We start from the raw sequence: 24,960 nt of genomic DNA on the forward strand, positions 1-24,960 counted from the left end.
GCTAACTTTTGTTACCAGCCAGAAGCTAAGTCGCTATTTATCGACATTTGACCACGTAAGTCGTTGAATTCCTACCGAGTGTGGCACATGCATCCTGGTTCATTTGCATGGGCACAGAGGTGCATGTCATCTGGTGCCACTAAGTAGGTAACGAGATGCAAGGCAGTTAAAATTGGATTATCTAGGCAGTTTGCATGCCACCCTCATCCAGATCTGTAAACCAAGAACATCCAGATCCGTGCGGTCTTTGTACACGACTTGGCATAAATTAGATCTTATTGGATAACTCCTTATTAAGTGGAGAAAAGAAAGTATGGTTGGATACAAGAAATGGATGGGGATGTAAAAATGTCTAGTATAGATAGAAACAAGTATTTTTCAGTTTACTTTCCAGGTAGGTTGGAGGTGGGGGTGTGTTGTTGATATAGATACATTGCCTTTATATCTATTATTCTTGCTTTGCTTCCTGAATACATTGACAGGTTTATGCTTTTTGTAATGAAGCATAGATCATTAACTAATCAACTACGTTCAAGATGGGGTAATTTAACTAAAAGGGACAATGAAAAGCAGTAAGGAAGTTCCTGTTATGGTGGAATCTAATGGCTGAAACGTGTCTGCTGAAAGTTGTAAGGGATATACTGACAAAATATTACAATAACATTAACATTTATTCACTGTTTGTTTCCTTTTAATTTCAAGTACAGTGTTATTTATTTCTAAGTGGCCAAGATAGCAACTTGATTTTGTTAACATACTTGTGTTATATTGATCTACTGCACATTACCTTGGTCCTACTGAGACACATTTTAAAATTAATTCTGAAGTGTTAAGAAGAGTTAAGTCCTTGGTATTATAGAGTGCACTTGGACATTTGTTTGCTGTAATTGATTGTCGTTCACTTTGAAACAAACAAACTAATGATCGTGTCGCACATCACAAACAGGCTTCATTACGAAAGCTAAGCTTTCCTACCATGTTGGTGTCAAACTCTCACTCGTCTGTGCCAACTCTCACACATACCAGAGCAAACAGACCACTGAAGGCTGCAGTCTACAGTTCCTTACGTTTCCTGAAATAACTGTTGTCTCTTACTGATTGTAATTGCTGTGTAAGAGAGCACAGTGGCTGGTTGGTTGTCATTTAAAAACTGTTGTGTGTGGCAAAGCTGAGCATGTATATTTAATAAAATCCAAACATCGGATAGGCACATGAATGTGGTCACCATTTTCTCTGTAGCTTTTTAACACCTTTAGCTTTAGACGTGTGTTTTGTTTGTTTGGGCTGATCATGGTCAATGATTTGTGAACAAAGAAGAAAAACTGTGTGGCAGAAACATCCTCATCACATAATCAATTTCAATTCTTCTTGCGTCTACAGACCATTCAAGATAAGGTCAATGTTTTCTACTCTGAACTTTGCATCTTCTCTGGCAGCAGCTGTTAATGAATTTGTTTGCTGCTTTGTGGCGTGGTGCATAAGTGGACTTACTTTGATTCTTCCCATGGTACGATCATTTCCTCATGGAATGCTTGAGCTTGTTTATAATACATCAATGGTTTGAAAGGAAAGTGATTCACAATCATTGAAACTATAAAACAGAATGGGCTTGTAATTTAAACGACAGTAGTGAAACTCCATATTTTGAATAATCGTTTATACACTACTTAGTCTTCTCTCAATCAGAACCTTGGTACAATATTATTCTATACACCATTTGAGAGCCCATTCTATCCATGGGACCTGAACCAGTCTGGAAAATGGTCGTACTGAACAGCTGTTAATCTCTGCTAATGTAATTGTTGTTATTTAAATGTTTATGCTTAAAGTTTGAAATGTCCACGCGACAGACATCTTATCTTATTAATTGTTTCACAAGAGTGGATGATTAATATTATGTAAAGAGATTATCACCGGTGAGCTGTCCCTTCAGTCTCCCAATTAGCTTATGATTGTCGGCCTGCTTACATTGTTCAGCATTCTGTATCTCCGTATGTGGTGACAGAGTTAACGTGTAGATCGGGTATTTGTGAAGATGGTAATAGTATGAAAGAGTTCTGCTTCGTGTGGTTGCAGGCCAATAAAAGCTGTGGTGTAGCTAGAGGGCCTTCTCGTTAAAAGAACTATGTGCTCCGCCCACACAGTAAAACCTCCCTTTTTGCACTTACGTAAGAACTTTTTTTTTTATGTCATCGATGCCCACCAAGTCACTATTGTTGTTTCTATCATTACCTGAACTAAAAGCTGAAGATGTTATTACGTGATAGAACATTCTTTGCTTTCTTTCGTCGGCTTTCCCCTCTTTAAATAAGGGTGGAGATGAGACCTGAAGGTGAAATGGAAGGTAACAAGGGCTTTCTGGAAATTGGAACACATTGCTTAGTTAAGCCTTCTCCGAAAGCTTGCCACCTCTTGAGCTATTCAGGCCATCCAGCAATGTTGTTGTAACATTTATGGTGCTGTAACACCATACGACTGCTTCGCTAGTGTGCACCAACACGTGTTTTCTAGCTCTGCCATAGTGAACCCGCTCCTTTGAAGGTCATTGTTTTCATATTTCTAACCAAAATCAATGTTGGAAATTGTTTTATTATGACCAGGATCAATTTACATGTATCCTGCTCTCGCATTGACATTCAAACACTTTCTTAAATTGTCTTACAGCTAGTGGATTCTGTTGCTTGAAGAATTAAAAAGTCCATTTCATGAAGAGTAATCAAAGTGAACCTTTTGGAGGTTCACATTAATTATATGGTTTCCACCTGAAACATCTCCTTATTCTATGTAAATAGCCGATCAGCTAGTGTTTTACTGCTAGGACTGTGAACAAATATTTTCATGTTCTGCCTTGCTGATGTTGTTGCACTGAGTAATTCTGATGAAACAAAAACTGTCATTCTTTACTTTTCCAATCAACCAAACAAAGGATTGACGTAAATGTTTGCTGTTTTTAATTAAAATTCATAATGAGTGATAGATTTATAATGGCAACAGTTAACCAACACATCTACTGTGTCTAACAATTTAAACAGTACAAAAAAGCATTTTTGAGATGCTACATGGGTATTTAACTGGAGAATCTAAGGGTTAACTGCTGATACGCGATACATGGTTTGTGATAATGAACACTGCAGACGACAGCTTCCTGTAAATAAAAGTGAGATTATTTAAATGTTTTGCAGTATCTCGACTTATGTAAACCTCCACATATACAACATTTCTTAATCATATCTAATTCATATTCTTGTACAGCAGGTATTCACTCTTGCTTGCCTCATCTCTTCTTCAAGGGTTCGTGACAAGGTTCTGTAACTATGCATAAATATGCAGAGTGAAATTATCTTGCGTCATATAAAGTTGGATCTGTTGGGATTGAACGCTAAACAAGTGTAGAGGTTTTTCAAAGTGATTGCAGATTCTGCACGGCGTTGCGCTTAGTGAGATCCTCAGATTTTGGTGTATATTACATTTTGTGTTGAGCTGTCTGCTCTCTACCTACCTACCTACCTACCTACATATATTTCACAGTCACGCTCTTCATCCTCTGACAAGCGTGATTCATTCCAGAAAGATCAAGTTCAAATAAAACTGGCTGAAGTACTATGTTATTCCTCAGTTGCACTCCTTCCTGACATGTCAAAATCATGACTGTTATTTTTGTTACTTTATTCGGGTCGAATGCAAAGTCAGCCTTTCTGCTTTAGAGAGTTGAGTCCTTGTCTATGTCATTGGCTGGTGCAAAGGTTTTATCCAGTTACGACAATGACGCTTCGCACTTGTGTGCATCACAATGAAATTCATTTATCTTTTGTATACACATTATCTACCTAATAATCTATCTAATCTAATAATACGCATAACCATCTTTGCGAACAACTCCCTGTCACTCAGCCAACATTGTAAAAGGAGTGTTGTTTAACCTTCTGAGGGTGGAGGTTGTTGAATTTAAGGTGGAGTCTTCTCCTTCTGAGTGAAAGTGTGTTTGTCTCAGAATGCTGTTGATTGATTAAGTTGTTTAGTGTTTTTTCCCCCCTTGTACTCCTGTATATGACAGAAATGGTTGGAAATGAAATGGTTGTCTACTAGCTTGACTTGTATCAGTGGTCTCCAATCTTCATTTTCCCCTCCTCCAGCAAATGCTCAGCTTTCTTCACTTCCCCACCCCCTCTCTCTAGTCTCATTGCTGTTTACCTTTTGCAGCTAGAGACTGGCTAGTCGAGCTGAAGCCGAGCCTTTGTTTTGTAGTTCTGCTCTTCCAGTGGCAAATGCTGAACACCAAAGTGTATTTTGTACGATGATGATGTCTATCTATGAGGGGCGTTTATCATGCTATAATCATACTAAACAAGAAAAGTGTATTAGGATTATAAACAAAATCCATTTTGTGAGTATTTAGCGCATACTACTTTGATGCTCGATGATGTGTTGAAACTATGTCTTACTCTTTTTTTTCCCCCAGGACGCATTAACTGATTTCACTGTGTATGCCGTGGACACTGTGTACTCATGTCAGGATTTGAGTTTTTGTTCCCCTGCTATGCCTATTGATGCATTAAGGATAAGCATGCACACATGCATTGTTGTACCCACACCCACTGACGCTAAACCATGCCAGTCAAGTGGCCTTTTCCCATCAAATGACATTATATCACATGACTGCTTCCATGATTCTGCTTTTCTATGCTATTGTGCTCCACTGATGATCCCCAATGTAACATTCCCAGGCCTCTTTGATCCCTGCCTGAATAGCACTATTGATGTATATCCACCATCTTTTAACTCGCCGTCATACTTTCTGTATGTTGTCTGTATATTCATCGTACACATTGCACACCTTGAGGGGAATCTGAGAAGGCTGCGTTTCACTGTCAGAACATGTTAACAAATGGGGAGTCCCAGCCAAGAAAAAAAAGTAAAGATAGATTATGAAACACACCCTGATGTGGTGGTTCTGGGATCTTACGCATGATCGCCTTCCTATACCTTTTCTCTGTTTTCAGAATTAGTAGATCCAACTTGCATTAGTGAACTCAGAAGTCATTTTCAATATGAATGTGCTGCACTTTGCCTTTCTCACTCTGCTGCCAAAATATTTCAAATAGTCATTTGCCTTAATAACTGCTTCGATTATGTTGTTTGAGCATAACTTGGGCTGTAATAGTAATGTAAGAGTAGTCTGGGGTTAGACAAGTGGATAAGTGGATTACTGTTTGGACCTGAAGTAGGACATTCAATGAATTTGAATGCATCTAGATTTTGTTCTTAGAAAAAGCTGTTTTCAGTGGGCTGACACACGGGTTGAAATAACCCTAAATGAACAGGACTGTTCCTTTCACTTAGTGACTTGGCCGGTTTAATACTCGGGCAACCATGGGCACAGAGACTCTTCTGTTGGGTCTAACTAAATCCTTAAATAAAGCTGCCGCATGTTGAATTTTTTGTGCGTCACTGATCTGTGGCAGCCAAATGAGGATCCTTGTAGATCAGGAAGTCAAACACGCCTCATAGTTGTGATCAAACAGTGATTAATACGCAAGGCATCTGTCTTTTATTCACATAAAAGAGTTTGACATGTTTAGTCAAGTGATGATGTGTTTAACAAGCAGGTTGAAAGGTTGTGTTCCTCCCCCAGCTATGTGAGCACTTTTATGAGCTTCCCCTTATGGTGAACAAGAAATAGAATATAGAATTTTATATTTCTAATTGTCATATTATGTGGTGTGTTTCAGCAATGATCTTCTTGACAAATGCAAAACCTTCTCTGTCAATATTTAGCACTAATATCACTATTTAAACATGAGGGATTGTGTGGGAATTCATAAAATTAAGTGAACTTATGTGAAGTAGCCAAGAGGTGTGGTCCTGAGTTTCTGTGATGTCAGCCATTGACCAGTGATGCGGGGCAAAATGTTGCTGTCTCCCTCCCTCATTGTTTTGAAGGTGTTTTTGATGAATTTCTCGATGTAAACAAACTTAATTAAAAGTCTTGGAGGCATAGGCAAGTCTTTTTATATGCATTATGTGTGAAGATGTTGGAGTTATGAGTGCACAGATTTCACTCTATTATTAATCTGTCAACACTTTAAACCTGAAATATATTTGAGTGTATTACTTCTCGAGTCAAACAATTAACTTCCACTTGTGCTGTTCCCTGGCTTTCAGCTTTAAGAACCTTCCCCCAGTTTACCCCCCCTCCCCAAAATGTGACGTTGTGCTTTGTCTGCTTGGCAGATGCGCTGGCCTACTTTAGCAGACAAGCCCTGGCACATTTTGCCTTCCCACAATCCAATTCTGCCCACGTGGACCTTGGACCTTCTCATTTGTTTTCTCCTCATTGTACTTGACAAATTTTCTTTCAGTTCACTACTGAGCTGAGGGAAGCACCGCATGATAAGCCTGTGTGATTTGTGTGACCACTAGTCGCAGAAAGCTAACACAGTTGAGCCGCACACGTGTGTTTACAGATTCTTCATTATTACAGTGCTTTAATTATTTTTAATCTCTTTCAATAATTGCAATAATTATAGGTTTTTAGTTGACAAGCGTCTGATTCATATTTTATTTTTAACAGTCAGAGCCGCTCAGAATAGACAGAGGTTTTTCAGAACACAAATATATCACAGAACTCATTAGCAAATCAGCCTGCAGTATATGATAAATGTAGTCAGTAATCAACTCTAAATTGAACTTTTCCCCATCATCAAACTTTTCTTACTCCGTCACCCAAATTTTCTAACCTTTTTCACTGCATTTTGAGCACAACTTCATAAGGGCAGATATACTCACTTTTTAAAAAAATCTAATTGAATTGGGTAAAAGAATCCAACATTCCTTTTCTTTGAAAATTGTCTATAACGTTTGTTTTATTCATATTTATTAATCAATGCTGTCGTAACAAAATGACAGTCTTAACGCAGGTGTACATGTGATCGCACAGGTTTGAATTTTAATCAGATGAGCAGCCCTTGGAAAGGTGCTGAAGTTGTTGAAGTTGTCGATTTATCCTTTACCAGTACTTCCTTGCCAGTCAGTGGAGAACAATCTGTAAAACATTTTTACTCCCCTGTATGAATCCTGAGCTTTGTTATGCATTTGGCCTTGAAGTACTATGTTCCTCCGACTCAGGGACAAGTATCTTAGGAATGGCATTCAAATATAAAAATATGAAAGCAGGGTCATCACTCAAGGCTAAAAGAAGTCACAAAGGCGTTGTCATGTTCACGGCCTCAGCGAACAAGCTCTGTGTCTGAGAAAGACAAAGTTTTGTCCCATGATGCAATGGCGATTAGCTTTGGATCTGAGTGGGAAATCTGTTCTCCGTCTGTTGTTTTTGACTGCTTTGCCATGCCTGCGCCCTGATTTGTGGTATCCTAATACCAACAGGAAATTTTGGATTATTGGGATCGGCTTTGGCATAGTAGCTATCCCATCACCTAGACACTCTGTCTGGGCACTGCCTTGTTGATTTTATTCTCTCACTTCCATTTCACTGAACATCTAAGGACTTTTTTCCACTGGTGTGGGCATGGAAGCAATCGCACTGGCATATCTGTGCAGCATCCAAGGACGCTCTGACATCAAAACCACAGTAACTTTTTCATTTGTGAGGTTGTTGTGCTGTGTCGAGACATTGCAGACATTTTAGCCAAAAGAGTTAGATGTGTATTTGCTCACATGTACGTGCTACTCAAAATACTGTACTGTAGTACTGTAGGATATGATGACATTTGAAATATTTTACTCAGGTTTTATAGTGAAAACGTGCCTGCGAGTTGTGTAGTTTATTGTTGGGTGAGCCGTAGAGAGTGGATGTATGAAGAACTGTTGCAGCCTTTAAAATATAAAGAGTAAGCAAAATTTTAAAGGAAGTGTCCACTTGAAATAAATCTTTTAAAATCTCTGTGGCTAACTTAGTGAGATGTTTGAAAGCAAAAGCCAATATGAATCTTCGGAAATGCAACTGTTGAATGCAATTGTTAATATTCAGTGGAATTGTGAGGCAGGAAACAAAGGATGAAGAAAATGAGGAAGAGGATGGAGAGCACATTTAAAGCTGCTGACGCATGTATTCTGCCCTCTGGCTCTTCCTGGAGTTGCATGGCATTTACTGATACCACTGGTATGTGACTTTGATGTAGTGGCTAAACGCTTTTCTAAATATTTTTAGCATGGGGGGTATGACTGCTCTCCTCTTGTGATTTCAAAGGTTTTTTTTTCTTAAATAAGACCAGTTCTACATGTCCAAATGGTTGATGAATGATTCCTGGGTTGCCGATTATTATTTAATTATTGGTTATTTTTCTGAATGAATGGAAGCAGAACTGATTTGAATGTTGACTCATCACTGTGTGCCGGTTGCAGCATACCGAGTCACAGTGCAGGGGTTTTGTCAGCAATGTCGTCGTCATCACGGAAGTTTGCTCAGGATTGTTTGATCTTATCATGTGTGCCTCACTTAACTGTGTACTCAGGTTGGTCCTTATCATCGTGATTCACAGCCTCTTACTGGGTGAGGCAGTTCCTTCCTCGCTTCAAGTGTTTGTATAAATATTAAAAAATAACAGAATTAAATAATTGGCTTCAGCCTGTGCTTTTTTTTTCTAGGGATTTTCATTTATTCTTTTTATCCTTTTTTTTATAGAAGTGACCATATAGCCAAATATACAGTGATTAATAGGGGTGGGTAAAAAAATTGATGAAGCAATATATTGCGATTCTATGTTCACCCAATTCAGTATTACTATTATACAGAAAATCCTCGGGATTGATTCACCACCTGGCAGAAAGGACGCTGAATGTGTAATTTACGTTTAATGGAGGACAGGCGGACATGACCACAGAACAAAGCAAAAGGTCATGGAGAAAATCTGGAGAATTTTGGTTCATGATAATGCTGTTATATGCATTTTTAATACACACAACTCTCAATAAGACTGGTGGTTACTGAGGCTCTGTGTCAGAGTTTTTTTGTTTTTAGATCGAGCTGTGCTGATGGGACATTTCTGATGTAATCGTCTGTCTTGGTTCTTATCAGCAATCACATGATTTAAAGAGTTTGTTCAGTGTTTTGATGTAAACTGGAATTGTCGCTGTCAAGTCATTTTTGTTCACCCACGCTGTGAGTAACTGTCCAACATTTCATTCTGAGATGTTGCCTCAGCAGTGACACTTGACCGATATGTCGTATTCAGCGCTGATACAGATACCGCTTATAAGTAGTTAAGCAGGACAATAACTGACATATGAAGCCTGTATTCATTTGCAGTGAAAGTGAAGATATTGGTTTCAAAATATTGGTCGTGCTGACTTTTTTTTCTTCCTCTTGTTTACTGATGACTATGACTGCCAAAGAAGCCCAAAAAATGGCAAAAGACTTTACAGATTAAAAGGTTTTCTGTAAGTTTTGTAAACAATTATTTAAAGTTACTAACATACTTGTGTTTCTTCCCATCAACAACGTCATACATCCCATTAAAAACAAAGCTTTTTCAAGCCACGTCGACCAACCAAATGCGAGTGTCGTGACTTGCGAGATGTGGATAACCCAGGGATTTATGGCAATGGCAAAACAGGGAGTCCACGAAGGCATAATAATCTGTCAAATTTGATCCAATTCAGTGACATTACCCAGGGAGAAAGACCCGTTTCATGGAAACCAGTATGATAGCACTAATTCTAATCTAATCTAATTGGGCACTGTACAGACAAATTTATGGTGTCCAATTTCTCATGTTTTTCAAGTTTTAAATGGCCTGATGCCCCTCTATCTAAAAGCCATCTCGCTCAGTCACACACACACACACATAAGCTTCTGCTTTCTCGGACTGTATCGTTATTATCGCCAGTTTTGCTTAAGTGATCTACAGACACATCTGGGTACAAATATGTAGCAGGGCTTCTGGTTATTATGTTTTTACTGTACACTGCTCATAGTAACATTGCTCGTTGTGACATCTAGAGGATTTGGATGTATCTGTAAAAAGATTTTATGTACCTTGAGGTCCTCCCAAGCTTTGTGTTTCTTCTACGTTCGTTTTCTTCACAAATAACTGAAAAGTCTTCTAGTATCCTCTGTGTTTAATTTGGTAAACCTTTTAAAAAAATGTAAATGTAGTCATTCATTCATACGGAGCATTTGTTATGCTGTTTTGTTATGGTAGTTTGCCACTGTGATTATGTGTCATGGGGCATGCTTGTCCCGACAGCTCTCGAGACCGTGTGCTTGCATGCTTGTCCGTGTGATACTATATCTGAGCCTTCAAGGTTTGCACATGCAGTGCGTCAATCCATAGATCAGTAGTGGTACTTGTAGTTCTGCAGCAATTGACTTTTCAGCAGTCAGTGTGTCGGAACTGGAAGTGTACTTTTACATATCATCTCAGTTCACTGTGTGCTGCTGGTCAATGTCTGCCATTTAAAATTGGTGTTCTTATGTAAGCATAAAATCTAATGTACCACTGAATAATTGATTTCACATGTACGCAGCTTCAATCTTTCCCGCCTCTCCTGAGTGTGATGATAATGTTGTTATTTGTGGAGCCTCATGTTACATACACTTCTCAAAAACCCACTGTGTAAACAAAGTCTATGAAATTAATCTTTTTAAAATGTAGCCTTTGTTTCAAGATAGCGTTCTGGAAGACGATGTTCCATCATCCTTCAAACATTGTTCAAGCAGTGTTGCGCAACTTCAATATCAAATATGTTTGCTAATTTTTTTTTGTCTTTGTCAGGTACCCCAATAATCATGTGTGTGGTTCAGAGCCCACCGAGTCCAGCTCAGGTCCGCCGGTGCCGGACCCAAGCGCAGAGGACTACAAGCAGGAGCAGGATGCTAATCTGCTTTCGGTGTGTTAATTTTGTTTTGTCCATACATATGTCGGAAAATTTTCCAATTTGACTGTAGCAGAGGCATCCAGTGTCACAGTTGGTCTTGAAATATTGCTCTTTTGGTCAACAGCTCATCATTTTTTCCGCCTTTTGTCTGGTTATTATATTCTGTACATTCTGCCCCTCGTAAATTCTATCTAAAAAGCAGTTGGATGTTTGTTCGTGCTCTTAAACTTCAAGAAAAATCCAATATATAAATTTTTTTCTTGTCTGTCATACAAATTTAATCTAGAACTCTCAAGCTTCACATTCTGCTTTGCAAACACTGCTAAATGCCAGCTGGAGCAGAGCAGCTGCTTAAGAACTTATTTGGTTCGTGTTTGGAACTTAGTTTAGTTAGGAAGGACATACAGCTCACGACATGCAGAATGACAATGTACCAAATAGCACTTCACATATTTTCAGTCATTAACACCTCCAGAAAAATGCTTGGTGTAACATTTCACGTTGAGCTCCTTGGCAGGCTTGCAAGGTGTATTTTTAGATGTGTCGTGGAAACATGCATGTATAAGCAGAATGTGAAGTAGTTAGGTCATGCTCTTAGTTGACCTAGTAGCATTTTGAAAGAGAAGTAGGGATAATCTAATCAATCACCAGGGTCCTGTGGGGTCGTTCAGTCTGTGGGTGGGGAGCAGGATGCTGTATGTTATGTAAGGCTGTAACCTACCAGCAGGGAAGGTGTCAACATAGAAAATAAGGATAGGGCAATGTCATCTTTCTGCTCGTGTGTTGCAACTGTTTGAATACGACAGAAAAGTTATCTCTATTCCACGTTGTCTGTTTGAGTCATAGCAGCAGTAATCGAGTGTTGTGTCAAGCCTTTCTGTCATGTGTTTGCCCCTTTTGGACTTATCCTGGAGTTTAGGGAAAGCCTGACCTTTTTGGGCCATTTGGCCGTAACCTTTCCATTCAGTGTGTTGCTACAAACGTTGACTGAATGTTGACCCTGAGGTTAATGTTTGACACCAGGTGTTTTTGGAGCACAAACATGTCTCCAGACAGAAGAAAGGAGGTTCTTTGTAAAGGCAATGGTATGTTTCTCTTCATTCTGGAAGTGTGCTTTCAGTTGCACAAAACACTTAGGGATTTCTTATATTCTTGTTTTCTGATATCCTGTTGAAAATAATATGAAATGACATTATTAATTTGCTATTGATTTTTTTAGGTGGAGGAAAAGGGGACAACACACACTAAACATCACAGTGAACAAGTAACAGAAAAAACATTTGAGAAGCCAGACAGAGACGATGTTGTCCGACAACAGGTAAACTAAAACTGTTTTTGAATTTAATACAGTGTTTTTTAACCAGTGTGTCGTGGGAAATTATCCTGTTTCACCCAATTTGTCCGGAGATGGAGGTGGACGATATAATCCCATTAAACAATGAACAGTTAGAACCTGTTGATAAGGTGTCAATGTGTGGAGATTACATGGATTTGGCCACATTTTTGAATTAGTTTTTAAACCTGATGCGCCTCTAACGTGACCACACACCTTCAAGGCAGAATGATGGATTGTTCCTTGGCGGATCCACGGCGCCAAAGACTGTCTCCACCGCAGAGCTCCTACCGTGACGTCTCCCTTCAAAACTTTATTGATACTTACTGATAGACTGTCAAAGTTTGCTTTGTGGGTTAAAAGTTAGCTAAAAACTAAATGCAGAACCAAATAAATACTCTCCAAAATGTGAAGAGAGAAAGAATCATTGTTAGCAAAGAATGCTAAAGACATGTCTGGAATTTCCCTAAACTAGGTTAAGATCATGCAAAAGACATTGTGATAAAATCGAAACATTTATTTAAAATAAATCACTCATTATGTATTTTTGCCACATTGTCCACTCCTTTCTGGAAACATTTGGTTCTGCAAATGGCATGCCTAAATTTGCAGAAAAAAAAATTTGGCCAAAATTTAATTTGGCAAAAAAATGCCAAATTAAAATGGATATTCTACAGGACTTTCGACTGAGCACAATCGCGCTTTGACTGAGGTAACTTTGGTTTTGGAGTTTTTTCAATGGATCAAGTGTGCCATGGCTTGAAAAAGGTTGGAAAACTATTATAATGTCCATTCCACTATGTTCTTTATGTATACAGGATTTTTTGATGGCTAGGAAATAGGTTGATTTGGTTAGAACATTAAAAGCAGGGAAAAAAAAAACACACTCATCATGAATTCCAAGAATTGATGTGACACACTCATTTGAGCTCACAGCCCCTCAGGGAAAAATGGCAACATAGCGTTGGACAACTAGTTCAGTGAGTTCCAAGATGTGAAAGGGAAATGAGGTGTCTATTTCAAAACTGTGATGATTTATGTGAAGACCATGTCACACGAAGCTGAAGTTCACATTGAGATGTTTTCTGTCTTTTTTTTGTTATTTTCACGAATGATTTTGTTTTTTCAGACTGTGAACCAACTGGAGGATGAGCTGAAAGAGACAAAATCTCACCTGATACCCAACACAAATGTTGACGTCTCGGAGCCAAGACCCAAAACACAAGCCCATAATGATCTGGACCTACAAGCTAACACTCAGGACCACAACAAAGAAGCACCCATTCCTCTTACTTCAGACTCAATTCCAGTACAAGACCCATCTACAGAGGCCTCCAGTGAAACGGCTGTGGTACATCTCACATCGGACGTGAACCATAACCCCCCAGATGAAGCTGAAAGCACACCTACCTCAGAGAGTGCAGGTTCACCTCCAACAGGGTAAATGATGGTCTCTTTTACAGCCCTACATATGTATGCATCTCAGACCTCTGGTCTCCATACTTAACCTCTAAAATAGAAAACGTTCATAATTGTTTTACAATTACTATAATTAAAATGTCTTACCCTCATTATAATGAGTGTATGAGCCTTTCATGGCCTGTTGCCACAGTGTCTGCTTCTGACGTGCAAACCGGTGAATGCTACTCTTAGCATTCCTCATTTTGAGTCTACTTTTACTCCATCAAGCCAGTTGAAGCACTCTGAAGGGTTTACTAGTCCATACAAGTTTTTGTCATTTCCATGCCCAAAACTTGAGTTTTGTTTTAGGTAAGCTGAATATTTATTTGTTTTGCTTGTTCTTACTTGGACATTTCAACCTTGTCCTGTGCCACAGTGTGGATCAAGCTGAAGTAGTGGACAACCATTCACACCAGAGCCAGAATTCTGCCCAGCAAGAAGAAGTGCATTCCACTCTAGGTCATACAGAGCATGAACAACAACCGCCGCAGAATGAGACAGCCAAGGGGGGGCTCTCTGATTCTGTTCATGAGGGCAACACGTCACAGGATTCACCAGAGCTACAGGTGAGTCAAAGGCTCTGGTATTACTGAACACAAACTGGTTCATGCGTAGTTAAAATTAAACTAAACTGAAGTCATCTAAGGCTTTCAAAAAAAATTCCCTCAACACTGGTTGATAGTATTGATAAGCCCTTTTTGCATTAAAATGATGTGTGCTGTTAGTATAAATATAATCTCATCACAGACTAATCTTATACCTTTTGCCTCAGGTAAATTCTTCAGTTATATGAAGAAACCACTGAAATGCAAATGATGAGTTGTAAAATCTGTGGCAGCACTACAGCATTATTTTTTCCCCTATTTTTTTGGTTGTTAAATCAGGTACAGCTGAATTGTTTATTATAATATTGTCTATCTTATTTTTATCATTATCTTTTTGCCTTTTTAGTACTTCAAATATATTCCTCATGGATTGCCAAAGAAGGGCTTCGTGTCGCACAGGTGGTGGCGTCATGTCAATAGACATTTCAGTCTGCTCCTGGCCTCATTGTGGATTCAATGAATATTCTGCGCTTTTTGCACTATAAAGACAACCATGAATCATTCATTAGAGAACTGCTGAGTCACCATGAACCTTTCAAGGGTAAATAGAGTCTATCTGTAAAGAATATTCAGTACTTCTTTGCCGATTATCATTCTGATGATGCTCTTATGACACACAACGTGTAAATATTGAAGGAGTGAGCTCTCACTGTTGTAAGTGACGGGTGCAGCCCTTTAACTGAAGAATCTGTTCCAATTCTGGGAGTTCCACATTTTATGCTCACGTCCTGTATATCACGTGAGGTCCAAATTAGTGCTTACATAATTCATTACCAAATTACTAACAGCTCAGTGCATCTCAATGATGTGGTGTCGGGTGGCTTTCTGGCTGCTGTGAAACGTCTCTGTCCTTTCGAAAAGTGTATCTGCATGAATGTATCAGTCGAATTCACCCAAATTAAATACGCCTCAGCCCATTTTTTTTTTTACAACTGTGTTGATAGTAGTTCTTTGGGTTTTATTTTGTTTTTAGTCCAAGGATGCTGTTGTTTCACGAGAGACTGATCCATCAGTGCCCAGCAAAGAAGACATCCCAACCTTTGATGAATGGAAGAAACAGGTCATGGAGGTGGAGAAAGAAAAAAGTAAGAGTTTAAGAAAATGATCTGTGTTAGGTTAGGTGCGTGTCTCCTCTAAACCAAGTTGGACCCAGATTTTTCAACTGTATAAGTAGAAATTATTTTGTCCACTGAGTCTCTGGCATTAAACTCCCAGAGAAAAATATTGATGATGACGCCTTAGCTGTTCAGAGTGAATTGTCAGACCAAAGTTTTTTTTGTTTTTGTTTTTTTCCCCGCCATTCATCCCATTTTGTTACCTACACAGACGTCTCTCAGGGAAAATGCAACTTACCCACAGGAATCACGACAGGAAAAGACTCGTATTTAGTCACATTTCCTCTACTGTGTCTAAAGTCGTATAAGGCTCCTTGCAGAATTGCTTGCTTGCTTGGCATTTTATGCTTTCCTGTTTGTTACATAGACGCAGGAAATACTTAAATAAGACTAGAGGCTGACTGCATTGACAGGCTCTTGCAGAAAAGACGAACCATCAACTGTAAATTTGAACGTGGACTTTAAGAAATGTAAATTCAATTGAATTAGTTTTTTTTTTATTTCTTGCTTTTTCTTATTTAATGTGGTATTTAAGTATATATAATGAATTTAAGTCAATGTATTTGGGGTTTTATCGATGCAGGTAAATGCATTTTGTTTCTATTATATTCTATTTTTAGTCTGAATTGTATTTTTGAGTTAAAGAAAATGAGTACTGATGCTGTACCAGGATTTAACCATGCAATCTCTACAGTTGCTTGTGCCTTTAAGTGCGAAGACATTAATATAGAACTACCTTCGTGACTCCAGCCATAGTGCAGTATTACATAATTGCTTGTCATGTCATATTTAACCTACTCCTTTTTTGGTTAGTGCACAATCCCTTGTTCATCTTATTCCTTCGTTGCTCTATCCACCTTCCTTCTCTGTAGCCTCTGTCCTGCTGCACTATATTCCGTCCATCTTTCTCCTCCTTTTTCTAGTCCTTTTTGTCTGCAGTGTCCAGCCAAGCGGGTCTTTATCTGTGTTGCATAACTGCGCGACTTGTTCCTCTCAGGCACTGATGGGTCTAAACGTGATGCCTCTTTTATTCAGGCCAGTTTCAAGTCAGATCAGCGTCAGTCAACAGCAGCCCCCACCAAACAAAAAAGGTCCAGAAGAACTTCAAGAATAACTACGCTTCAGTGGAGTGTGGCGCCAAGATTCTCTCTGCCAACAATGAGGCTAAGGTTAAACACGCACCACTGCTCCACGTGCACACACACACACACACACACACACACACACACTCTCATACGTTTGACCACTTCTGGAGTTTCTCTAGATTTCTAGCTAAAATCCCATCCATGTGTTCTACGTATTCTGATTTGTTAAAAGACATTAACATAAGGAAAGGTGTCTGTTGCTGACTTCACTTTCTTTACTTTCCAGAGCACATCAGCCATTCTCATGGAGAACATGGATCTATATATGCTGAATCCGTGCAGCAACAAAATCTGGTGAGTAGATGAGCTTGTGTGATGCATGCCGTGAGCTTCCCAATTGTTATTGGTGTTTCACTTCTCACTTTCTGATTATGAGCACCCACAAGTATAACTACTGATGTGGTGCATTTTTGTGCATTTTCTTTCACTTCAGGTGCACACTGTCGCTGTCCAGATCACTGTTATTATTTTAATTTGCATTGGGTGTCGTTATTCATCTTGCTCCAAGTAAATGATTCCAAAAATATCTAATAATAATTGTTATAATTCAGGGTCTTTAATCATTAGTTATAAAGCTATTATTCATAAGCACCTGGTTATAAGTGACGATTTAACAATTGTATTTCAGTATTTTGTTATTTTTTCTTGCTGATTGTCCTATCTCACTGCAGGTTTGTCATTGAGCTCTGTGAGCCGATTCAAGTGAAGCAGCTGGACATTGCTAACTTTGAACTGTTCTCATCAACACCCAAAGACTTCTTGGTTTCCATTAGTGACAGGTGAAGTCAAGTTCTTCAGCAATATCTTTTACCAAAAAATATTTTCTAGAAAAGCATTCTGGAGGCGTAAACCTCCACCAATAAGGAATCGTTTAAAGACTCCTTGAACCAGACCTCGATCCGGATCTCTCTCAAAATGGAATTGTTTTGCTCTTGTCCCGTTTCAAATGTATTCCTGAAAATGTAGCTTTTTTGTTATTTTGAACACTTTTCACTGTAACTCTCAAATAGCATGATAAAGTGGCCTTTGTAAAACTTGAAACACAGACCTCCAGTCTCACTGTGGCATTAAATCCAACTCATCAGTCACCAGCTTTGTTGATTATAAAAATGATGTGATAATTGATCAGTGTGTGGTGGACACGTTTGATTCTTTCCTGTGCTCTGGTTACAGGTACCCGACCAACAAGTGGGTAAAGCTTGGCACATTTCATGCTCGAGACGAGCGAATTGTGCAAAGCTTCCCACTGGATGAGCAGCTTTATGCTAAATATGTGAAGGTAACAAGCTTTAAGAACATAACATAGAATCTGGATTGTATTTGTAGCTCCCCAAAACATGCGTCTATGTAAACATTGCATGTAGAGCATGTGTGCATATATGCCGCTAACAGTAATCACTTGAGATGTGTCCGCCTTGGTGAGCGCATGTCACATGAGTCACTATTTACCTATGATTTACATTTAGTTTGAAATATTGATCATCTTTCCAATTTCTTCACGTTTTGATTATATTATATATTCTATTGCCATAAAAATATGCTAGGCTGATGTCTTTTAGTTCTATTTTGTATTTCCATTTTTTTTTAGGGTGCAACGTATTTGATGCTTAGAAAATGTTTTTGTAGCATTTTTTTCCAAGTCTATTGTCAGAAATCTTTGCTTTTCTTGTTTGTTTCTTCCCCTCTGGCTATTAGAAATTGTTTCCCTCTAGCTTGCCTTTTAGCCATATTTTTGCCTCTTGACTTGATTGTGCTTTACTTGCTTGTAGCTGGACTGCCCTTACTGATGTCTTGCATTTATTTCTCTGTCTTCACTCTGTCCTCTTCCTGTGTTACGTCATGAACCAGATGTTCATCAAGTACATAAAGGTTAGCAATCTTTTTTATATGGTATTATAATCGGTGATGCTTTGGTCTGGCAAATTTTCTAAATGAATGAATCACTTGTTTAGTGGGTTACCAGTTCAGTTAATATTAAGTTCTGGGGATTGTAGTATGGTGATTCCGTATGTACACTGGAATATTAATATTAATGATTGTAGTATTTAAGATATTGTTCTGTTTTTACAGGTCGAACTACTCTCTCATTTTGGATCTGAACATTTCTGCCCCCTCAGTCTCATCAGGTAACATGAAAATGGCTGCTTGGGTTATTTTAAGGCTTGGATTTATGAACTGAACTTTGTATGTATTTGATGCACAGCAGTTTTCACATTCACCACCCACATTTGTTGTAAACATTTATGAGCAAAACTGTTTGCTTTTATATGTATATATATTTCTACATAGAAGGGGCTGCAAAGTTAGTATTTCTTAGTGCAGGACCAGAGAACGTGTGACCTTTATCTGATTAAACATTGACCACAGCCTTGACACCTCTTGCAAATGAACCCTCAAACTAGCTTTTCTGTTGTTTCTGTGTCATTACATTTATCTGAAGTGGGAAGCATTGCTCCATTTCTTGAAGTGAAAGAGCTTTTCTGCAGAGTCGTGATGATGCCCATAAACCGTCTCAGTTTGTAGGTGTAACACTGTTTGTTTGTGTAGGGTGTTTGGTACCAGCATGGTGGAGGAGTATGAGGAGATAGCTGACTCCCAGTATCCGTCTGAGAGACTGGAGTATTTAGATGAAGACTATGGTAAGTTAACGCTCTGGTTTCCAAAACTATTTCTCATCTGTGTATCGTTTAAGCTTGATGATGTTGTGTAGAGTTTGATAAAGTAAATAGTTTATTAATCTAAAAAAGTAAAAAAAAAACACTGAAAATGTCAAGGATATGAAGACTACTTCGAAGACTATTTTCATTCTTGCAATTCTAAGTACACAGCAGCATTCCAAGTTAAACAGTTTCTTCTTCCATCAGAGTGTATGTGTGACACCGATGTGGATATTGTTTATATGATACATAGCTGTTTACATTCACCTTGGGCTGTTTACACATGCATTTGTTTGTGTTTACAGATTATCCTCCAGGATACCAACCACCGGAGGACAAAGACTCCAAAAATATTATTGGAACCGCAACAGGTATGTAAGGAAATACAGCGAACTAGTGTTGTGTGGGTTAGATGTACAATCATGTGCAAAGTTATTTTTTTTTGTTTTGTTTTTTTTGCCGTGGTTGCATGTTCATGAAGTCTACACATTGTTCCATTCAGGGCATTTCCCTTCTTTCACTCTGCACTTAACCTACTTGGCGTCAGACTATAGCAGCAGAAGCTACTAATGTATCCAGACGTTCTGCAGAAATATTCACTCTAGTTTTTGTAATTAATCCTTTTCTCTTGTGCGCCTACAGATGCAATCCTCAACATGGTAAACAACATTGCTGCTAATGTGCTGGGAGGCTCTCCGGAGTTGGAGGGTAGTGCGGAAACAAGAGGTGAGAGGTTGTTTTTTTACAAGCTGCGTCACATTTCAAACACCAGTTTAACTCTTTCTTGTTTAGGACGGTCCTCTGAAAACATTACTTAACATTACAATTTTCTTTCATGAGCTTATTTATGACATTCATTAACTAGCCTCTCTTGGAAAGAATTTGTCTGATCAGTGAGCTGTTCTTGTTGCACATCAAAATTTGAAGTGAATAAAGTGATATTTAGATTCCTGATTCTCCGAAGACTACTGGGAAAACAAGGTTGATGCAAATGTAAAAATGATCAGAGCCTATCTCTAGTGGAGATACTATGTGTCACATTATACCTAGGGAGTGCTGCAGAAGTCTTTGTGTTGTTTCTTGGCTTCTATGACTGCACGTCTTGGCAGACCTGTATTTCTGGGTTCTTGGATGAATAGTTATAATTTCTTTACAAGCAACAGCAATTCACATTTGACTGTACGATCAGCTCTACCTGAAGGCTTTGAGGAAGTTGTGTATTTTTTAATCGCCTTCCTTGTAGCGAAGTTCTGTAGTAGTAATTTCGGCGATTCATGCTGGAAACCTCTTCATTCCCTTGAAACATCAGTGCACATTTACTCCAACCACAGTTCTGTTCTTTTACATAGTGTTCATATTATGTCTGTCTAACTGGGTCATTTAGTTTCCTTCCAGTTTTGAGTTTGAACAGTTGTGGCCACTTTAATGTACCTTTAGAAAAATAGCATGTGTGTGCATTTCAGTCTTAGCTGGGGGTCTCTGGTCAGGCATCAGTGGAACATTTTTCTTTTTCTTGGCAGAGAGGCTTGTAGACGCATGTGTGGACCAATGTGGAGTCGACTCCTCCCTCTAACCACATAGAGAGCTGCATTTAATATTCAGTATAACCTCCATGGAAACATGCTCCCCTGTTGTTTTCTACTTGCGTCACTTGTGTTCTCTTCAAGAGATGTATTAAAGTGAGTCACTACAAATGTGTTCCTGGAAGCTGACAGTGTCTTACTTCCCTGTTTATTGTCAGACTGGATTCTGAGCAAACTGTTTTGCTGCTGGCTCACCAGGGTTTGAAGGATCAGTTGTAACTGGACTGAACTGGTTTAGTCCTTGTGGGTCTCCAAACATTGTCTTCTCTCACTCTTCTCTGAAAAGTGTCTTTGTGTACTTCTGAACATCCTTGAAGAAAAGAATTGTAATATCAATTCCTGAAGGCAGTGTTTTCCATTCATATCATTGACAGGTAATACTACTACCGACAGCCTGAATGCAAAGACAGACATTGCACCAGAAACAACAGAAGACGCTCAAGTCAAGACACAGTAAGATGCATCAATATTGCAGCTTAACAATGCTTTTCATTAAAGGTTTGATTTAAGAACGAAGTAGATATACTGTACACAAATGTTTTTATTAGGAAAAAACAGTGGAAGAGCATGGTAAATATAAACAGAATTAAATAATGCAGTGTTGTTAAAAAAATCTTATTTTCAAATGAGTAAATCAGGGAGAAGAGACGAGCATGAAAAATATGGAAGTGAAAAGACACATCGGAGAGAGTGCTGCTTACTGCTACATTTAGTGTTGGCCGATACATCGTACAGTTGATTCCATTGATATTTTATTAATATCAGATATTAATAAAATTCCTTGACTGTGCGGGTTACACTGAAGTCTTGCAGTGATTCCATGCATCTCATCCAGCAGCATGGGGAGATGAGAGATACTAGCAAGTCTGTATTACAGGTAGTGTTGTTAACACAGATGCTAGCGCTCACCTGTGGCAGTGTGTGTGCCCTGAGATGGACTGGCGACCTGTCCAGGGCGCTGCAGATGTATGTACGATATGATATGACACAAAATAATGCTGCTGAAGATGTATTAAGTAATAGTTAAAACGCTGCACTGAGGCTGAACTCTTATTCAACAGATGTTGTTGAACCACCTAAAGAAGTTTAACTTTTTTGTAAATGTCATTGAACATTGCACTTCAGGGTCAGTTGTTCTGTAGTTGTTATATTCACACTAAGGCAAAATGTCTCTCCAGGCAACACCCGATTGAGCCAGAAGATACTGTGAACGAGAAACACTCCAACATTTCTACCGACTCCTCTTCACTTTCACCTTCATCTCCTGAGCCTCGAGTTGACCAACAGATTGTCACCCCATTGGAGGGGGAGGAGGAGGAGGAGGAGGAGCACAGACAGTCCACTGTCACCCTGATGGAAGAAGAACTGGAAGAGGAGGAGCCCAAAAGAGAGGACAAGACAAAAGGAAAGGCGAACAACAATCAGTGGGAAAGTCAGACCTATTGTCCTTTCTCTTCTTTGTCTTCTCTGTCGCTCTCCTGCATGGCCACTCTTCCTGAGCTCCTGCATCGCTGGTGCTCCGCCAGACTTGCAAAGGAGAGACTTCGCAGCCTAAGACGAAGACACTTGAGCACACAGATCCACAGTGATCTCAGCCCAGCCTCTCTCTCACACACACATCCACATATCAGCCTTCTTTCCACCTCTTTAAATGACCCTCAACAGATCATCCAAAAAAGCGCAGAGCTGGAAATGTCTGGCCAGAACAGAGGTGATGCTCTGAATGAAGGACACACATCTTACAGTAATCTCAATTCCCACGCTCCTGATACACACACTCCAGAGCACAGCATTATATTGGAGCCCAGTATTACAGCCACCATCCCTTCACACAGCTTAGTAGACAGCCACAGTTCGTTCACAAGGCCCACCCCCACACCAGAGGAGGCATTGCTACCGAAGATTAAGGATGAAACTGTGAACCCAGCCCCAAGTCTACCTTTCCATGTGGTCTCTATTCCGGAGACACAGTTGGCCAGCAGTGCCACGCCTACTCTGACTCTCAGCTCACCACCACAGATTCTGGTGTCAGAAACAGCTTCTCCTGGTGTTTTACCTTCCCTTGTCCAGGAGCCACTCGTTCCTCCTCTTTCTGCTGCGTCACGGCTTGAAGACCTTTCTACCCCTCCCACGGACGTTCTAGTTGAACTCCCAGTGACTGACACAGCAGCTGACTCAGCTAAAGCTCCAGCTGAGAGTGGGGACTTGCTTCAAAATGAGGTATCCCGCACCAACATAGAACAGGAGGATCCCCTCGCTCAGGCCACAGAAATGAACAAGGTTGAGGAAACGATAGAGGAAGAATTGATGAACTCCAACGGACATGGCAGCATTCACCGGACAGCTACAGACTTCTATGCAGAGCTCCAGAACGGGGACTATAACAGTGGAGCAGGTCATGGGAACAACGGGAATGTTGTTTTACTCAATGGAGGCACAGTGCATGGATCCAGTCAGAAGGAGAGCGTGTTCATGAGGCTCAACAATCGAATCAAAGCCCTGGAAATGAACATGAGTCTGTCAAGTCGATACCTGGAAGAGCTCAGTCAAAGGTATGTGCTTCATTCAGTCTTCATGTCACTAGACCTAACTGATGTCATTGTCTTTGCTATAGACGGTGCAGATGAACTCTCCCCTTTTTGTTTTGCAGATATCGCAAGCAGATGGAGGAGATGCAGAGAGCTTTCAACAAGACCATCATCAAACTGCAGAACACCTCCCGCATCGCAGAAGAGCAGGTCGGCTGCTGATCAGTCCAGCCCCTCTTCATGGAGCAAGTGGTCAGACTTATAACTGTTGGTTTGTTTTCTCTTGTGATGTTGTAGGACCACAAACAGACGGATTCCATCCAGGTGCTTCAGAGTCAGCTGGAGAGTGTCACTAAACTGATGCTCAACCTCACCAACACAGTGAATCAGCTTCAGAAAGAGGTAGTTCAACCAAGTCAGGACCTCATGTGATACACTGTCAACCCTGTTTTCTGCTTGTGTGCTCTTCTAGTGATAGTCCTGATTTATCGAATCGTTCCAAGTTGTCCCTGAAAAAGTTATATTCTAAAGCATCTGCATGATACTATGACTGGATATATTCTTTTTCATATAATAGTGGATCAAGTTTCTACATCAGTCATGCGATTAATACCAGGCTTCTTCCCGGTATTTTTAACAAAGTACAACTTACTTTAAATGACTTTCATACAACCAAGAAGTGCCCTTGGTCACTGACAGGCCGATGCTGCCAAATACCCATACTATGGCAGTGTAGTTTGACCAAATGCCGGGACAACCTATGGGCAAAATTATGGTGTTGACCAACTTACTTATCCTAGTAATTTTGCTGTAGCATAAAAGCGGCTAAAGTTGAATGTGTTTGGCTTCATGGTGTTCCCATCTCTCCTGCAGGTGTCTGACCGTCAGAGTTACCTGGTGGTGTCTCTGGTTCTCTGTCTTCTTCTGGGCCTCGTGCTGTGTCTGCAGTGCTGCCGCAGCTCTCCTGTTGCCCCCCTCCCTAAACATGCTGCCCTCCCCATGAGCAACCACTTTCCCAGCCCCAAGAGGTTTGTCCTAGTGACACATGCACGACACACAGAACCTTTAAATAGATCTATTGGATTATTTATCGCCTTTTAAGGCCACTACCTTAAACCGAAACACTCCTCTTAGCCGGTGAACTTGCCAGCTCTTCCTGTGTGTTACGTGAGCTTGTCAACAGTATCAGTTACACAGTCACATGGAATGATAGTGAATGAAAGTGTTGGGAGGAGATAGATCAGGGCAGGTAGCATGACACATGATGTGGGTGTGACCAATAAACATGAACAAGTGGATGAATCATGCCGGTAGTCTCTCCTGTTGTTGTTCAGGTTTTATGTTACCCACATGTATCCTAAATATTAGTCTGAATTCTGTTTACTGAAGCCAATAAATATTCTGGGTTTCCTTCACAGATGCTTTTCATCCTATGATGACATGAGCCTCAAGCGCAGGGTGACCTGTCCACTTGTCCGCTCCAAGTCATTTCATCTTTCATCTACTGAAGGTAAACTTGTGCTTTGTTGTGTGTTAGCATTTGCAGTTGTTCCATCTGACCCGCTGAAAGTTGAACTTGTCAAGTTGATCTTTAATCAAACCCTTAACATTCCTACCACAAAACAACACAGACAAAAGTTGCCCTTACAACGGCCATTTAGAAGCGTGGAGTACCTGGTCAGACACTATCACTTTAA

General features: G+C 39.8%; 1 protein-coding gene across 4 annotated transcripts in view; it reads left to right on the forward strand.

Annotated features, from left to right (window-relative positions):
- suco (SUN domain containing ossification factor) overlaps positions 1-24,960 on the forward strand; it is a 30,167-nt gene that overhangs the window by 1,320 nt on the left and 3,887 nt on the right. For 3 of the 4 annotated variants that reach the window (XM_053879760.1, XM_053879770.1, XM_053879790.1), the window contains 20 exons: positions 10,734-10,848; positions 12,056-12,154; positions 13,299-13,609; positions 14,007-14,196; positions 15,209-15,320; positions 16,386-16,519; positions 16,722-16,789; positions 17,167-17,274; positions 17,669-17,774; positions 18,344-18,364; positions 18,566-18,621; positions 19,043-19,134; positions 19,458-19,523; positions 19,795-19,878; positions 21,110-21,188; positions 21,914-23,287; positions 23,386-23,473; positions 23,561-23,665; positions 24,137-24,291; positions 24,682-24,773. In XM_053879760.1, coding sequence (XP_053735735.1) covers positions 10,734-10,848; positions 12,056-12,154; positions 13,299-13,609; positions 14,007-14,196; positions 15,209-15,320; positions 16,386-16,519; positions 16,722-16,789; positions 17,167-17,274; positions 17,669-17,774; positions 18,344-18,364; positions 18,566-18,621; positions 19,043-19,134; positions 19,458-19,523; positions 19,795-19,878; positions 21,110-21,188; positions 21,914-23,287; positions 23,386-23,473; positions 23,561-23,665; positions 24,137-24,291; positions 24,682-24,773 — 3,455 coding nt within the window. The remainder of the gene's footprint in view (positions 1-10,733; positions 10,849-12,055; positions 12,155-13,298; positions 13,610-14,006; positions 14,197-15,208; positions 15,321-16,385; positions 16,520-16,721; positions 16,790-17,166; positions 17,275-17,668; positions 17,775-18,343; positions 18,365-18,565; positions 18,622-19,042; positions 19,135-19,457; positions 19,524-19,794; positions 19,879-21,109; positions 21,189-21,913; positions 23,288-23,385; positions 23,474-23,560; positions 23,666-24,136; positions 24,292-24,681; positions 24,774-24,960) is intronic. The other variant, XM_053879781.1, reaches the window with a different exon arrangement.

This window comes from Synchiropus splendidus, chromosome 1, assembly GCF_027744825.2.
Source record: "Synchiropus splendidus isolate RoL2022-P1 chromosome 1, RoL_Sspl_1.0, whole genome shotgun sequence".
NCBI classification, from domain to species: domain Eukaryota; kingdom Metazoa; phylum Chordata; class Actinopteri; order Syngnathiformes; family Callionymidae; genus Synchiropus; species Synchiropus splendidus.